Genomic DNA, 19,281 nt, shown 5'->3' with positions numbered 1-19,281 from the left:
TGGACATTATAATTGAATCAATTTAAAATTGATTTTCCTTCATGTATGTATGTTTGGATACAAAACAATAAATTATTTGTATGTCCAATAATATTCAATTAAATTTCTAGACTTACAAATTATTTCAGAAATTTAAATTTGTAATAAAATAAATAAATACATGTATTAATTTTTTGCCCCCGGGGGCTTGGCAGTGATGGTAGGGGCTCGGGGCTGGCACCCAATTGGCCAGTGTTCGACTCTTCCCTAGTCTCCAATTTCCTCGGCTTACCTGGTACTGTAGTTGTGGGGCGCCATGGGGGTAAGTCCAAAGGGCCCTGCCTCAAGGAGTTCTGGGTCATAAAAAAAAATAAAAAATAAAAATTTATTAATTTTTCAAATAATTAATAAAATAGAATATGTATAATCATCCAACAATAATTGATATACAGACAAGACTTTATTAATGGAATCAAATACATCAGGACATTTGGATACATATATATATATATAGATATATATATATTTGTTCATGAAGTACAAGTTTACAACACAACCTCACAGAAGCAGGAATCAATGACAATACCCTTGCACTTCACAAATAGTCCCAGATCAAATAAATAAACATATATTACACAATGATTCCAAAAAACTAAATTGTACATAGTACAAATATTTAATTTTATTTTAAATTTGTATATATATTATTTATGTAAACTTTAGTAGAAAATAACGAGTCCCTAAACTATAAGCTCTGATACCACATATAAACTTTAATAATTTGTATCAAGCATTTATCACAAATAAACATGAATCCCCAAAATCTTAGAACTTCATTATTTTCGCATTCCTATAATGCATAAATAAATAGTTAGATATAAATATCTCGATCTGTAATTGCAGATCTCATTGAGATCAAGTCCAACGTGGAGATTCTTTAACAACGAACTAAACTGCCACTAGGCAAAGCGTGGAAACTAATTTATCTCTCTTGGCCTTTTGCACACATAAAAATTATAGCGTGTTGTTTTATTAGCGTACATAATTGATGGGATATATGCACTTTTATAAAGGCAGAGAGATGGTCAGTTTTTCCTTTTAGTAATCTTAATTTCACTTTCCATCAAAATAAGAAATAAATAGGAAAACATAATTAATTACCATAAAGGTCATTCATAAGTTGACCAAATAATATAATTTTAATCCGATATCTATTTACTTAACTACTAATTAATGAAATATATCACATGTCCAAATCATGTGGGCCACACAATTAATAAATAATCTTACAAAGCACGTGTTTTTTCTCAATGTAAAAAAACAAAAAAGACAAAATCCAAATGATTTGAAATTTTTTTAAATGCAGTCGGAGTATTAGTTAATCATCATTGAAAAACAAAACAGATAATTAAATAAATAAATAAATTGCACACCTTTAACACAATTGTTTACATGCTTAATAGTGAACAGTTCTAAATGAATCATTCGAAACCATGTAATAACTTCTCCTAATAATTTAGAGCCTGTGCAAATTCCATTATGCTACCCCAAAAGTTAAAAATAGTAAATCACATTGTTACCCAAACAATGACCTAAGGAGGGTGAATTGGGTCTTTGGGAAACTATGTAAATTTTTATATTCATTTGTATTAAAAAAATAAGGGTAAGTAAACTAAAAGTAAACAAGGTAAAAGTAAAGAGAGATAAGGGTACTAACGGGTCGGTGCCTAGCAGTATTAGCCTTTACTTTTCAAAGGGAGGTCAAGGGTTTAAACCTCAGTGGAGACATGTGTGTGTGAGTACCAATTATGAAAAAAAAGAGAGATAAGGGTAGAAAAATGCAAACGCAAGCAACACCAAATAGTAACGTGGTTTGACACTCTACCTATCCCCACAGCTCAAGAATATCTTTCGAGGATATCAAATCAACCATAGTAATCTCCTTCATGGGTGAAGAAGAAACCCTTATAAAGGTTCAGAATTTTGTCTCTCTTTACTAAGTGAACTCTTCATTTAGGTGTTGTTTGATAATTCAATTTAACGCTTAATTTTGAATGAATTAAGCGTTTATTCAATTAAGTGTGTTCGATAACGTAATTTGAATATTACTTAAAATGCTGCACCGCCTAAAATATGATAAAATTTTAAGTGAAAGAAACATCACTTGCTGAATACTAAAAATTTTAAAAAATATTAAAAAATATTTATTTTTTAATTACCACTTAAAAACAACTTATTCAGTACTTAATTTTTAGTTTTTTTAAATAGTTAGACTTCAAAAGTTACACCAACCCTTTTACAACAATTTTCAAATATGGAGAACTTTTTTAATACAACAACGAATATCCATCCCCTCAATGGATAGATAAACAGAGTAATAGATGAACCAAAGATGAAACTTCTAACTCTAGATCACGAATGTATAAATGCTCAATATGATTTTTAAGAGAATTTCCCAATTCAATAAAGTTCTCAAAAGTTTTTGTTTTGTTTTTTTTTTTAATTTACAAAAAATTACTCAGTTTCAGTTAAAGGCCGGATGATGAACATATATATAGATGTCTGTAAGAACCATATAGACGTATATGACTCCTTTGGCATAAACCCCTTTGCAATTTTGGTCGTATAGACATCTAACGGGCTAGCTTTAGCAAGTGTATTGGTAATGTTTACTGTCATTTGAATAGCACCTAGCCGCTTTTGAAATTGAAACCAAAATCAAAATCATAAAAAATGATTTTATTTATTTTTATTTTTTTTGTATTCGCACGGTAGCAAATCTCTATTAAAAAGAAAAAAAAATTCTTTATAAAATAACGTTTTTAACTAACTATTCAATTTTTCAAACTTGTAACACTTTTTACCAAACATGCTTTCATGTTTCTGCTTTCAAAAATCTTACAGTAAATTTATGTTATCAAATAAGCTTAGAAATAATGTTGAACACACTTTAAAGAAGAAACATTGCTTATGTTTCGGATCATAGCAAAAACACGAAATAATAGCGGTTGACAAACGAGCCCCAAGTCTTTGAAATTTCTAAGGATTAAATTGACTTTGATTAAGTTAATAGACTACTTTGCCCTTACAAGGTGAATCGTTTGGACCAAGTCAATGATCCTAGAGACCTTAAGATGGTATTTTCAATCAAGGGATGGGTTCTAAATTCTTTTACTTCCTAGACTTGAGCTTTCAAATTAAACAAATGCTACATGAATTACTTTAGAAAAGTCTTAGCTATACCATCCATAGTCTTGACTTAATCTTCAATATCCTTTGAGGTTTTAAGTCCCATGACCATGAGCCATTTGAGCTTTCCTATTGAGCTTTGGATTGCTCGAGTCTAATTATCATTTGAATTTTTAATCACCCTTAAGTAAAATATCACATTTTTCACACTAATAACTTGTTATCATCAAATTTATCGAAATACCTTAGGTTGAAAATTTGGGATTAACACACATTATTTATGAAATTGAATGCTACAATTTAAAAATTTTTTTTAATCTATTTTTAATTGGGATAAATTTTGGTTGATTGGGTTAAATATAGGTAAAGTTCGTAAAAGTAAAACTTGATAGATATTCCAACACTCAATTGGCAGATTTTACCCAACAAAGAAATGCTAGGACCTAGATTTCTCTTGTTCTAATCTCATTCTTTATTTTAGTAAACCATCAGTGCAACACATGACAAAGGAAGTACCAAAAAGACTCGGGAAAGGGTCTTTTTTATTCTGTAGATGTTGAGGTGACTCATGGTTTGGGGAATATATGGGCCCGAATCTAGTAAATTGTTTGGGTAGATTTACAGAAATGGGCCTTGACTAGGCTACGACTATTTTGGGCCTTGGTTGAGCTGCATTAACATCGACCCGCTCAAGGTCGGCCCACCAACAAATCAACGGTCACTCGATTGTCGTCAGGTACATAACGGGAATGACCGAGAGAGAGTCAAGGATCAAACAATCAATTCCATCCCCAATTCGCTCTCTCTAAACCCTAGATTTGAATCTCTGTCTCTCCAAATTTCCGTGCAAACCCTAAATAAGCGATGGGGAACACGGAGAAACTGATGAACCAGATCATGGAGCTCAAGTTCACTTCCAAGAGCCTCCAACGCCAAGCGAGAAAGTGCGAGAAAGAAGAGAAATCCGAGAAACTCAAGGTCAAGAAAGCCATAGAAAAGGGTAACATGGACGGAGCTCGAATCTACGCCGAGAATTCCATCCGTAAGCGCAGCGAGCAAATGAATTATCTCCGATTGGCTTCCCGGCTCGACGCCGTCGTGGCGAGGCTCGACACGCAGGCCAAGATGACCACGATCAGCAAGTCGATGGGCTCGATCGTGAAGTCGCTCGAGTCCACGCTCGCCACCGGGAATCTGCAGAAGATGTCGGAGACGATGGATCAGTTCGAGCGCCAGTTCGTGAACATGGAGGTGCAGGCCGAGTTTATGGAGAGCTCGATGGCCGGAAGCACGTCGCTGTCGACCCCGGAGGGAGAGGTGAACAGTTTGATGCAGCAGGTGGCGGATGATTATGGGTTGGAGGTGTCGGTGGGGCTGCCTCAGCCGGCGGCACACGCCGTGTCGGTGCCGAGCTCGGAGAAAGTCGACGAGGACGACCTGACGAGGCGCTTGGCCGAGCTCAAGGCCCGTGGGTGAGAGAATTGACTGGATAGTCTTGAATTAATATGTGTGGTATAGTATCTGGAATTCTATTTCATATTGAACGTACTACTATGTAAATTTGACGAAAATTGTTGGCTTTATGTTGACTTTGTGCACAATAAATCTACATTTTGACGCTTTTAATATTTGTTTGTGCGCGCCCACACATTTGATACATTTTGATTAAACATACTGTTTAGGACTGGACGCTATAAGTTGTGCTTCTATAAGATTTGGTAAACTATAAAGGACCTGCTTGTACATTTAGAGAATTAATAGAGTTCTATTGTCTATTGAGGGAAAAAAAATTAAACATAATCTTATGCTATTATGAAAAGAGTGAAGAACATATGTGAATGGAGTGAAATGGGATTCAATTTATATTTAGACTTGCTTTTATTTTGTACTGATATTGATGCCCTGACTAATTTGCATGAATATAGTGTTTTGTTGCAAATTGCTACCCTTTTGTTATATCCAAGTTGCAGGTGAAGCTGGGACTATTTCATGTTCTACAAATTTATGAATTTGGCTGAATTGCGGTCTTCACTTGATGTTGAATTTATGCTTATTGAATCTAAATTTTGGTGTTCTAAGCTTTGTTTGCGTGAGCACGCGCGCACACACACATGTTTGATAAATTTTGTTTGCGCATATTGTTTAGGACTGGTTTATATTCATAAGTTGTGTATTTATGTTATTAGGAAGTACCATCTTGTCCGTGTATATGTTTTGTGGTGTTTTATAATTTCTGTTATGTTACCTACCAGGGAAATGAAAGATCATAAATGTTATTTTGGAAGGACATGTGTGAATTGAGTGAAATAGGATTGTATTTATATGTAGATTTGTTTTTATTGTATGCCGAATTTGGTTCTTTTTCTAATTTGTTTGAATGTAGTTTGTACTATGTAGTTTGTACTACAAACTCATGACCTTATGGTGATATATACTTGGCATTTGGATCCTATTTCTAGTTGGAATGGCATTTATGTTTATCAGCTAAACTGCTTTTTTTTTATAAAAATTATATATATATATTCATGGAAACTGAATTTTAGTTGTATGTGCATGTTGATAACTATGCTATAGTGCGTTATTGGGAAACAATGCTTATGATAGGCTTGTACCCTTATGCAGAGTATATTTACTGAACTGTTTGCCATAATGCTTACAACAGGCTTATAAGCCTATGGGAATAGATAAATTTTTTTATAAGTACCCTTATGGTGAATATGTGTCTATGCTTACACTTAACTTTTTGAATATAGTGCATATGACAGGCTTCTACCCTTGTGGGGTGTATATGAAATCTTTGAGATTTTGTTTCTCGTTAAAGCAACATGTATACGAATTTATCGAATTGAGATCTGTATTTTCATGTAAATTTAATGGTTATTGCATTTGATCAATGGCTTTAGTGCTCTATTAGGATTTATGCTTTTATAATTGGTATTAGCAAAATGTTTTTTTACTTGGAAGATTGATTTTTTTGGTTTTATTTTCCCCCAAAATTTTATTACACTTGTAAATAGTTGAGCATTTTTTGGGTTGTATGGACTCAGAATTTTCTTTTAGTCTCCCTCAAGGCTCGAGCACTTTAAAGCTTCATTATTGATTGTTACTTATCTATAAATAAATAAATAAATAAATAAAGCTTCATTATTGATTGTTCATTCCATCATTTTTTTGTCATTTGTATTACATTTTGAGGAGGAAAATGATTTGTTGTCAGCCAGGAATGCAGTGAGTTATTTTACTGTTTTTTCTTACACCTTTTCTTGATTTCTCACTAGGAGTTAGTTGTGTACCTTGTAGATAGATGTTATCACTTCATGTGGATAATATTTTGTACTGCAAAACTAATATAATTAAACACGATGATATCAAGAAAATGAAGTTCAATAAGAGGAGTGGGTCTGTCTGGTTCAAGGATTTAGTAAGGTAATTATGACAATGTAAAGGAGATCTTTTCCTTTGTTTGGTTACCATGGAAATTAGAGAGTGAGAAATAAAGGACCGTAACGTTAGTCTTTGACGTGGAGTTAGCACAAGGCCCATGGTCTAGACTAAGAAGGAGTGATTCGAGTGAATATGTCTGGTTAGCTTAAACAACTAACTTCAACTAATTTTGTAAGTTTTAACTAAATTAGTATTTTTTGATTATCAATAATTCAGAAACCAATTTAATAGGGTAAATGTGAACACACTCAATCCATCTTGCAATTCAAATTTAATTTATCAAACATATAATGTAAAAGCAGTACAAGTAAAACAAAATGGACAAAGAGATTATTACGGGAAAACCCCAAGGGAAAAAGCCACAGAATCCATTGTATAAATGAGACAACACTAGGTTAAAAGTTCATATATCTAGAACCCTAGTTACCTTTTGACCTAGACTGACCCACCAACTTTTTACTCAAGTCTTCAGGCACATAGTCTGCTCTCGGAATAAATCATGCTTTTTCATGCAATCTGATTCTGCACTAGTACTTTGATCTTCTAGGCTAGTCATCGAATCCAATCTTTGATGAGTGATCGACTCGTGTTGAAATTTAAATAAGCTCAACAACAGAAGATTATTCAACACATGTATCTCACTCACTAATCTAGAATATATGATTATTGATGAATGAAAACTGAAACATTATGCACTCTCAATATATGTCTTTCTGACTATTGATCTCAATGTATAATAGGTTCTGTGAAGTACATGTTTATTTATACACAAAATAGAGATGCTGACGGATTAGGTTTTATAGTTTTAATCTGAGAAGGAAACTACAATTCTGCATTGCTTGATCGATTGAGATAGAGCGTTGATCGATTGACACTAGTCCAGAAGTCTTCAACTAATCGTTTGATTGGTCGAAGTCCTCCGTACTTGTTTTACCTAGAAAATTTTAAAAATAGAAGTTTTCAAGAATTCATAATGCATATCAAAAAAGATTTTTGTAAATCAAACACAAAATCTATGAAACCTTAACTGATGAATGCATGAACCCTTATTTGGCGTGTGCATACATTCAATTTACCTTTATAACTTGATTTTGTAGATCACCTTTTTGCCCTTGAATGTAGCTTCAATACCAATTCTTCTCATGGATGAGAGGAAACTAACCCGACACTATCATTCAATATTCTAACTGAAAGCAAAAACAAAGTAGTACAGTCTAGTTTTGAACAGAAATTTGCCAACCCAAGTCCTGTAACTCCTGTTGGCCTAACAGACACGAAATGAAAATGTGGAAGTAAGGATAAATGTTCATTTTTTAATTCCATTGTACTTATCTGTTATTTTTTTTTTTTTTTGAAATTCCCAAACCAATCTTGACTTTTTATTTTTTTTAGTTCTCATTTTAGTATGAATGGAAGTGTTCAAATTTTCCTTTCTTATGTGGTTTCCTTACCTTACCTTAACTAAATATCTGTCAACCAAACAGGCCTTAAATATACTATTAGTGTATTTAAATAAGGAAAACCTTGTAAATATTGCAGTATAACTGAAAACTAGCATGCCTTGGAGGTTGATAGATCTTCAAGAAATACCAAAAAATGAAGAGGGGAAGGGATTTAGATTTTCTTCACATAAAGTTCTCTACCAGTCACCCTGAATTCCTTTAGTAACTCTAGGGTTAGATGTGCCATTTAAATCAATGGAGAATGCAAGTTCTGATGAATCTTAGGAAAAATTACATGGTCTCTCTCTTTGTATAGCATTGAGCTTTAAGAGTTTTTGTTAAGAGAACAAATCAATTCAACTAGAAGTCTGAAACATTTCAAAGAAATAGAGTTATTGAAGTGACAAGTTTTTTCATGGATAAATAATTAAATCCTCGTCTTCATCATACTTTTTGAAATGCCCATATATGTTCATGTATATGTGTGGGCTTTATGTGTATATACTTTATATATGCATGTTTGTTGTGTCAAAAAGAACTTTGCTCATGATGTTAATCTGAAATCTCAAATGCACTTCTGCGCTTGGAATTAGAAAATTGTTGGCTAATCAGTGTGGATCCTACTTTAATTCCTAATCACTTTTAATATATCATTGGTACGCTTCTACGCCACAGCGGCGGGAAGCAGTAGTGGCTGGGCAGGTGGGGATGTTCCTTCTGCTTAAACTCCCCAAGGAGAACTTCATTTATGGTTTTAACAGAATAGAATAGACTGGTTTTGTCAATTAACTGGAAATGAATACTAAATTTTTATCTGAAGCTGTTTTGGTGCTTTTTGAGGAAATCATAAGTCCTGAGCATGTACATTAACTGTGTGCAAGGTGGGACATCTCTGTCTTGCAATGTAAATGAGAAGATAACTTTGGGTTTCTGTGCTAGAAAATAGATTTGACTGGAGTCACTGGAAATATATTAAGTTTTGAGAATAAACCATAACAAAATGAAACATGATACAATATTATTAAGTCAACAGGATGTACTTTGTGATCGTTAAGTTTGATATTCCTGAAATATATTAAGTTTTGACTTCCTTTTCCTGCTGAGTAAATTCTCTTAGTAGGTAGTTTCTATTTTCATGCTTAGTTGTAATTACTAGATAAAGTGCGCGGAACTTACAAATTAGCCATTTGGAGGAGTCGCTGGAAATATATTAAGTTTTGAGAATAAACCAGACCAACATGAAACATAATGAGTCAACAGATACTGCTTTGTGATCGTTAAGCTTGATATTCTGGAAATAAAGAGTAAATTCGATAAGTAGGTAGTTTCTATTTTCATTCTTAGTTGTAATTGCAAGATAGTGCGCAGAACTTAAAAAATTATCCATATGGTGCTGACGGTAGCTTTATTATAGTGGTCACTAGAAAGTAGGATTTATGTATAAATTAGTCTTGCATCCATCTAGTCTTCTGATAAATTCTGGACTTATGATTAGGTTCTTTGAAGTTTCCTTTCAGGTTCGTCATGTGCATAACTATTCCGTAGACATTTGTCTTTGTCAAAGCAAAATTGAGCACATAAATTTACTTTGAGTGGGTTATCCTCTTGAATCCTTTGATTTTGGTTGAATATAAATTGAAATGAATGTTGTTTTGGTGTTGTGCTGTTGTAGATTTTCATTTTTTCCATCCAATGTGTTGGCAATGATTCTTAAATGGTGGTAAAGCGAAGTGGTAAGTAGTTCAAGGTCGAAAGACCTGGAGCTCTGGGGTTTTAGGGACAGGGCAGGTTCCAAAACCTTGGTCCATTTGTACCCTTAGTTTGGGATTGACTATTTACGCACACGGGTTGCCTGGACTCTCATCGGTTATTGTTAAATGCTCGGAGTGAGGCCCTCGTCTGCAATGGATCTTCCAGTTTTGGGGGGCAAAACTGAGCATGCAGAGGGGCAAGAATTAAAACCCCGGTCAGTGTCATACTCCAGTCCCGACTTATCTCTTCCACTACTAGGAAAGTCGACGATCTGTGGTGTTATTGACATGCTTTTCAACCCGATGTCTTCTCATGTAGGCATTCTGCTCGGAGACGGACCTTACTGCTAGTTTTAAGTGGTACAGTACAGATGGTCTGGAGAGAAGCATCAATTTTCTACTTATCGCGTAGGTCTGTACTTGGATGGTTTGACCAATTTTCTTCTTCTCTTGAACTATAATTGTGACTGGTCTAATAGTGACAACCATTCAACAAAGATTGGAAATGTCCAGCCCTTTAAGATATTTCCAAGACCTCGATCCATCTTGTTTGCGTATTGTATTGTGTGTGTGTGAAATGGAATGTTCATTGTGAAGATCATATCATGGTTTAAGCTAGAGTTTGTTTCATATGCTAAATGTGACGAGGACAGCAATAAACAGATTACAACGGTATATAGATTTTATAATTTTTATCCTCTTTTCCCTTGTGATATTTCATATTTCAGTTTCTTTCCAACAGTTTATGAACCTAATTGGGAGTCCTTTGTGGTTTTTAAAATGGCTTCTATTGAAGATGTAGATATAAGTAGGTATCTTCCAATACAATACATAATAAAATAAAATAAAATAAAATAGAAAAGCAGATATATAAATACATAGGGGTTCATGAGAACATCCTAAGCACGAGCTTTTGTGGGTGTAACTTTAGACTTCTCATCATCTTTTGGGGCCAAAGACTTGGTATTGGTGAGTTTCTTAAGCTTATTCTGAACTCTTTGAAAGAGCTTTTTGGTTTGGGAGCTAGACAAATGGAAGCCGATTGCATCCAGGTACCAACCACTTCTTCCGCTGTTTTCTACTTCTAGGAAACTTACTAAGAGGATTTTTTATGATTTTAAATTTATTTTTTTATTTCATAATTTTTAATTATTAGAGATTGATTATTTAATTTTGGAGACATGCAGTTTAGCTTATTTTATTTTATTTTTATGTTACATATTATATATATATATGTTTGTGTAACATTGGATGGTGGCAGCAAGCAAGGTACCAGCAAAATAAAAGATAAAAGGGAAATAGAAATGGGTATTTGCGGGACCCATAAATGAGATATTTATTGGTTTAATTTTATTGTATTATATATATATATATATAAATATATATATTGTTGTCTAAATGAAGGAATGAGATCAGCCGAACTGAGGAGAAAAGGGAAATGTAATGGTGATGGTATTTGTGGGGTCCAACTAATGATGTAATTGAATTTTTATTTTTGTTTTGTTTTGTTATATATATATATATATATATGTGCGTATACTTATGTATGTATATATATATATACATCTTGTATCTTGTCTCAAAAAGGGGCCAGCGGAATGTGGTTGGAAGAAAGAATGAAATGGAAATGTTACTGCGCGTCCACTTGAGAAGGAGTTTTGTTTTTTTTTTCGGGTAAAGTACACAAACATATCATGAGGTTTGGAAAAAGGCCAAGTAGAGGAAAGTTGGCCTATTTTTGGACAATGATACCCCTTCAAGTTTGAAAAATGAACAAAGAGACCCTGAAGATGGTGAATTGACCTTATTACCCTTTGAAATAAAATTAACATTTTAATTGACTTAAATACCATTTGGCCTGTGTGTATATTATACAGTTCACCAGAGGAGAGAGACTGCGACAGTAGCGGCGATGACTGTAAAGGAACCCTAGATTTGTTAAGGATGGTATACCGGACAGGCATGAGTTTCAGCCCACGAATCTGAACTCCAAAGGAACCCTAGATTTGTTGAAAGGACAGAGTAATAGTGCTACTGGAGGTGACTCAAGGATGAAGAAGAAACCCAGAAGCATCGGCGATGACTGCGACAGTGGCGGCGAAACCCAGAAGCATCGGCGAAATCTTGAAATTGCCGGCGAGGACCAAGCTTCGATGACGATGAGGCCACGGACTGAACAGTGTGGCGAGGTTTAGAAACCGAGCAGCAAGAGACTAACGAGCAGAAACAATCCGGCGAGGTCTAAGCTCCAATGACGACAAGTTTCAGATGAGCACAGTTCGGCGACTGTCACCTGCAAGGCCGAGGAGGTTGAAGTGGACATCGCCTCTACCGTCCGATTAGAGCACTTTCCGTGCGCAGATAAGAACTGGGGATGGTGATGTGCTCAGATAAGGGGGTGATATATATATATGTGTGTGTGTGTGTGTGTGTGTGTGTGTGTGCATGTGTATAGAGAGAGAGAGAGGGGAAGAGGTGGTGGTGGTGGCGGCGGTGGCACCAATCTCATCCTCAAATCTTCGCTGCAGGCTAAAACATTAACTATCTGCCACTGTCAAAAATCAAAGACGCCGGTGTGGGAAACGTCTCTGTCAATCCAAGTCAAACCCGGCTTGTCCGAGGTCGAGTTCGCCGCCTGAATTGAGGCTGAGCTCCGACGAGGTCGAGGAGGTAGCAGTGGCAGAGCTCCTTTTCAGCGTCTTCTTTAATGGGTGGTGATTATGGAGGTTGGGGGTTAGGGATTATGGAGGTTGGGGGTAGGGGTAACTGGTTGTTGGTGTGTGTGTGTGTATATATATATATAAGTATATATAGAGAGAGATGAAAATGGTAATTTGGCCATTTAAGTTTTTAATATTTTATAATTAAAATTAATAAAATAGTGAAGGGTAAAGTGGACTTTTCACATGATTTAAGGCTCTGTTTGGAGGGCAAATTTCACAAGGGGGTGTGTTTGTCCAAAAATAAGCCAACTTTCATTTGCTTGGCCTTTCCCCAAACCTCAGGGGGTGTCTTTGTACTTTACTCTTTTTTTTTTTTTGATCTTTATATATATATATATATATATATGTAATTTGTATTTGAAGGGATAAGAAGGCGAGGTGGACGGCTGAGAAGAAAGGTGATGAAGGGCAATTGTAATGATGTAGTCGCGGGGCCTACTGATTGTGCTTTGATTTCCTTTTCTTACGTGGGATTCTGATGGAGTGAAGAATTTGTATTGGAAAGTAATGATAAGAGTTGGCGTTGCCAAATTTAAAATTTTTTTATTTGGAGAATTTTGTATATTGTGAGGAAATTGATTTTGTATAAAAGAGAATATTTTTTTTGAGATCATCGGTGTATTTTGATGTATTTAAATTTGTATAATTGAAGAATTTTATTAAAAAATTCGGGGTCGTGACAACTTCCAACTACAACAAATGCTTGTCATGATCCTTGAATATTGGTCGTCTGAAAAGTAATGGTAGGGGTGGCAAAATAGGTCGGGAACCATCAACCCGCCCATATTCGCCCGTCTTTTAATTTGAGGATCAAGATGGGTTGGATAATTTTTAACCACTTAATTTAAGGGTCAAGATGGGTTGAATATGGATCATATTTCACCAATCACATAATAAACATACAACACACATCTATTTGATATTGCACTCAACTCATTTCTCTCTTTAGAATTCTCTCTCTCATAATCCTCTCGCTCTCTGAATTTGTCTCTTTCAATCCCCTCTCTAAGTTTCTCTCTCTAGAAACTTATTCTAAAAAAATAAATAATTTAAAAACTTTAAAAATTAAAAATTAAAAATTAAAAAAAAAAAAAATTATATTTATATACTCCGTATTATACGGATATTTTGGATGCAAACATATATCTGAAGCAATATACGAAGAGAAATTGCGAACCTGCGATGATTTGAAGCTGTATTTGGACAGAATCTCAGTTAATATAATATAATTTCCTGTATTATATTATATTATGTTAACTGATGCTCATAATTAATTAATTAATGCCTTGTCAAATTTTACAAAATTTCTTCAACCAAATATTTTAAAATATGGAGTATAATAGAACTCTTTTACAACGCATACCTTTCTGGAAAATGGCAAATATAAGAACCTAATATTGACGATGAAAAAAAAGGTATCACTTTCAATTATTAATGGCACCCCATAAACCTGGAAGTATTTTATTTTGGTGGCAATTTCAAATTCATAATATTAATATAAACGAAATATATTTAAGTAAGCAACATATAGTAAAGAAATAGTAGCTTCAGATATAAACTATATATAGAAATAGATACAGGAAGTGACAGAATCTCAGTTAAAAATGTAGGGGAAACCAGAATTATGGAATCTCCAAACAGAATCTAAGTTAATATAATATAATTTGTTGTCAATAGGTATATCAATCAAATGCTCGTTCTTGCCTGCTCTCTCTCTCTAGCTCTGTAACGAATTATACACGTGTATGTTGGCTGATCCAATCTCAAAGTCTATAAAATTAAAAAAAAATAATAATTAATGAATTCACGGGTCATAACGGTTGATCCTGCTCATTTTTAACCCGTCTATTTTTAATCTGTTCTGAACGAATTGAATATGGGTCTTGACCCATTGACCCGTTCATTTTTAACCCAACCCAAATCTTACCCAATCCGCCCATTGTTCACCCCTAAGTAATGGCTATGGATGATCTCAATGTCCATCAAAACTCGGCTTGAGGTCTTGAACTATATGACTGTATTTTAATAAATGAAAAAACAATAATATGTAAAATCATACTTGGCCCCAATTTAGTGTATTTTATAAATAATAAAAAAAAACAAAATAAAGTTAGTTAGTTATTTACCTTCTTGCTTCTGTCAATTGACTATTGAATAAAGAAAAAAATTGATAACTAAACACATGAACAGAGAAAGAAGGTTTGCTAGTCCTTGCAATTTATGTCCGTTGGGCAAGTGGGCTGAGTTTTATTTTAGGGATTATTACATATAAATGGGGTTAGGGTTTCATATTTACCAAGAGGCTGAGTCAAAGTCTCATATTTCTTAAAAATGAGGTTGACTAAATTGATGACATGGCCCATGAATTATTACTGTTTAAAACTTGTGGTGCCTAAAATGCCCTTCTCACTATTCCAGCACATTTACCTTATTGTCCCCGTTTAATTTAGTCACCCAACTCTAAAGCATTGTTGCCCTAAAATACACAGTCGTGCGTCACAAATCCAGCGAAGCAAGCCCAGGCAAACACAGCATCACCGAACATGGAACCCTAACCCTCCCTCATCTCATTCGTGAAGAGCCCTTAAGAGCCCTCTCTCTCTCTCCCCCCATCTCTGTAACAGGATTGAAGCGTAGCCGTTGAGCCCTAACCCTCATTCAAGCCCTCTCTCTTTCCCCCTCTGTAACAGCAAAGCACTTCTCCACGTCTAACCGTCGTTGGTGCGCCCTCTTTGTAACCCAGCGAAGCACTTCTCCACTTCTGCCATTCATTTATTGTTGTTATAGTAATATGGTAAGTACTCTCTCCCTCTTAACACACACACGTTTATTTTTTAGATGATTATGGTCCTGATTTAGTGTTATAATTTTTTTTTTTTTTCCAATTGGATGTCTGATTTTCATGTAGGTTATGTTTATATATATTCTCCTCTTATAATTTCTATTATGCAATCATATATATATAATTTCTATTCTGCAATCAAGATTGTTGTTGCTCTGTTTGTTGTATATGTTTGAAATGTGCGTAACAAAATGTTGCTCTCTTGTGCGTGACAAAATTAATTTTTAAAACTCAGTTTTATCCCACCAACAAAGGCAAAATTTTCATAAAGTAGATACTTAATTAATCAAATGTTTTTTTTATTTTTTATTTTTTATTTTTCTTCTTCTTCTTTTGTAATTAGGTTTGCTTGTTTTTGAAGAGTTCATGCTTTCTTTATACGTTGACTGAACTGAAATCCCAAATGTTATCCTACAATCTTTCCACTAGCATGGGTTTTCATACTTAAAATACTCGGAATTTGCCGAAGAAAACATAATTAAACAGGATAAAAAACAAATTTCCATGCATGTCCTTTGTTACCTGCTGAATTTTTTTTTATAGAACATTAATCTGATCTTAAAACTTAAACATTGTACTGTTAATGCCTACCTGTGTATAGTAGAGATTCAATGTCCCTAAATCCAAATAATTCATGTTCTTTAAATTTACTAGGACCATGTGGAAGCAAGTGGCAGTACGTGTGGTGCCTACAGGCTTTTTGTTGGATTTCACTAGTTAGCTAACTAGCTTGTGCCAAGGTAACAAGCTTAAATCCTATCTTCATAAGTCATTTGCTCTAGAGACCTTATGATACAATCAATAAATGTAAACTGTAAAGAGGCATGCATGTGATAGTCTTTGGGTAGGGACACTTGTTATCAAATGTTTGTGAAATCTACATTCCCATTTGCATTTGCTTAATAAAAGAATTGTTTAAGATTACTAGTATTGGTTCTACAATATTAAATTAAAAACAGGTTTTTCATACATACTATATTTGTTGTGGTTTAGTGGTTGAAATGTAATTAAATATAAAATTTGAGTTTAGTTCAATTAAATGAAAATGCTTTATAATAATTTCATGATTAATATCTTGGGTGTTAAGAATCACTAATAAAGATTTTAGTTCTCAATATAAAACAAAAGGGAAGAAGCTACTCTGTTTGGATCTTTGGACTGTGACTCAGAGATGAAGTAACAAATCTTCATGGTTATGCTATGATTTGTGCCTTAGCTTACAAGGTTGGAAGTCTTTGGTAAATGTTTTCACTAGGGAAACATAGCATTTTAGAGCATGTCAGTGATGGCCTTGGTGTCTGATAATTACCAACATTTAAATAAATTAGATAAATAATTCTTTTTAGTAGACTGATTGAATATGTTAACATTTTTAAACGATTAAAAAATTTAGTCTAAGATATTGCCATGCAATGACCAGAAATGGAAAAGATTTCTTCACCATCTGTTCATGAAATTTGAATGGGTTTAAACAACAAATTTCTAGATATGCTCACAAGTTCCCCCCGCGCCCCCCCCCCCCCCTAACTGGTGAAGAGTGCAAACTGCTTTATACCTAAGCCCAAATTCAGTTGAAAATACAAGACACGAACAATAATGGGAAAACTGTTATATGACCTTTACGTCTAAATTGTATTTACGGGAAAAGAAAGAGAGAATGAAAGAAAGAAGTAAATTTCGATCAAAATTCTGTCCAAGACTGATGCTTTGGAAGTTATTTAGTTTCTAACGAGATGAAAAAGAGAAAATATAAAGCAGTAGGTAGTTATCTAAACACCAGTTATATAAATAATAATAAATAAATAAATTAAGTACTTATTCAGTTTTATCAAAAGGGATGCAGAAAAACCCAAAAAGATAAACATATTGTCATAAAACAAGACATAACATTGGTAATACTAATACCTCTTCGGGCGTTGATTCTCTTCTTGAATAGCCGAATTGGGTCATAACCCTCCAAACACGCCGCATAAATAATTATCCTGACATTGAAATTCAAGCAATTTTCAACCCATCAAAGAACCAAAACAAATAGCCCGAACTTTCTATATATATACACACACAGAAAAACAAAAATTGGTAAGAGGGGGACATACAAGGTGATCTCTCTGGCGGCTCTGGGGCTGCAAAACCTGCCACTCTCGTCAATTCTGGGCAGCATTTCTCTGGGAGATGAGAGAGAGTTTGCCGATTTTTCAAGAACTTCCCCAACAGCCGTGAGAGCTGAAGAAGTGCGAAGAGGAGAGCTTAATAGAGAAATTAAGCTTTCTGAGAATTAGGTTTTGAGTAGCATTCTCTATACCAGATCAGAATATGACACCTCTTTGCATTATTTGGAATCAAAGTAGAAATAGAAGTTAGAACTAAATTGAAGAGTAACACTACTTTTTGTATAAATTGAAGAGTAACACTACTTTTTTATCTAATATATTCTACACCCGTGCATATATATAAATATATTGTGGAACATACATATTAAATTGATGACTTAATATGAATGCCACAATTAAACACACTACCTTAGGGGGGGTATTCCCAAAGTTTCTCATTTTATCTGTTCGATTTTCTAATAATAGATAATAAATAATCTCCTATTGTGTACAGAATCACAACACTTACTCCAAAAACATATTATATATATATATATATATATATATATATATATATATATATATATAATATTGTGAGTTGAGTTGAGAATTTCACTTGATAGAGCTTTGATGTCAAATAAATAAAGAAAGACAGGTTTCATAAATGAGGAGTGAAGAGGTTGAGGGAACACTGACAATATTTCTTTGTATTTTGCTCTGTTTTGAAAAGGCTACATGAGAGAGCTCTCTCTCTCTCTTTGAGGTGGATCTGATTTTTTTGGTCCAAAACTCTGGCACTACAATCAAACCAAAGACACCACCTTTATGTGAAGGTAAATACGGATACTACATGTCTTTGCACTAGGAAAGGAATCAAAATCAAAATCAAAATCAAAATCAAAACAGCTAATGGGTGATTTAAAGTTTTCAATGGGAAACAGATAAGTGTAGTACTACTAAAGTCTTTTTTAAGAGAAAAGCCTTCAAACATGGTAGAGTTTATAGATTTTTGTGGGGATTGCTTTATTAAATCTTCCTATGCTCTTTTAGCTGCATTATATATTTTTCTCGCAATCGAGATATACATGGTTTTACCCCACTAATTCTCGGAGCTCCTAAAGAATTATTTGTACTCATGAAAGCGTAGTCTCAAAGAATTATTTGTACTTATGAGGAATCTAATTTTAAATCTGGTGCTTCATGTACTTTTATTTTTTGATTTTTAATTGTATCCAAACATCTTATTTTTTTATATTTCCATTAAAATGGTATCTCTCTTTGATTTTGGATCATGTGTGTGATTATGAAATTATTTGTTGATTTGTAAGGTTGCTTTCAGCTTTGGACAAAAATAAAATGAAATGCTCTTTGAATTATCGACTCTCAATTAACTATGTTGGCAGCCTATTGCAATCGATTAGAATGATTAATAAATTCTTAAAATTTTGTTTCTTGTGAGGGAGGGTCTAATTTTGTAATTTTGCTTTAATGGTATTTGATAGTAACAGAAAAATTCAGTAAGTTAATATTTATATTTGGTTTTATACTAAGTCGCATAAAGTGGTAGATAGAGCACAAAAGCAACAAAATTAAATTACAAACAAATCGTGAGAATGGGAGCTAGATTTACACCTGTTAAAAAGAATTGTATGACCTAGATTTTAACACAAACACACTTGTCATAGGCTAGCTACACCTATTGTAACTTCTGTGGCTAGCTATTGGTCACTGTTCTTGTTTGTTTGAGTGTGTTTGGATCATAAAAAAACAAACATATTTCAGCCACTACATGAATAGCTTCCCAATGAGATTGAGGAAAAA

The 19,281-nt window shown here is 34.0% G+C and overlaps 1 protein-coding gene across 1 annotated transcript; it reads left to right on the top strand.

Annotated features, from left to right (window-relative positions):
* The first annotated feature begins 3,921 nt into the window (after nt 1–3,921).
* On the top strand, nt 3,922–4,794 carry LOC132284594 (ESCRT-related protein CHMP1B-like). The gene has a single exon (XM_059786706.1). The coding sequence runs from the start codon at nt 4,033–4,035 to the stop codon at nt 4,642–4,644; it is 612 nt and encodes a 203-aa protein (XP_059642689.1). The 5' UTR covers nt 3,922–4,032; the 3' UTR covers nt 4,645–4,794.
* Nucleotides 4,795–19,281: the final 14,487 nt, after the last annotated feature.

Source organism: Cornus florida, unplaced genomic scaffold (genome assembly GCF_030987335.1).
Source record: "Cornus florida cultivar Cherokee Brave unplaced genomic scaffold, ASM3098733v1 CherokeeBrave_3.0.0_Hap2_Chr11, whole genome shotgun sequence".
Taxonomy (NCBI): Eukaryota; Viridiplantae; Streptophyta; class Magnoliopsida; order Cornales; family Cornaceae; genus Cornus; species Cornus florida.
The sequence above is the reverse complement of the archived record's forward strand: the minus strand, read 5'-3'. Positions and strand labels throughout refer to the sequence as shown.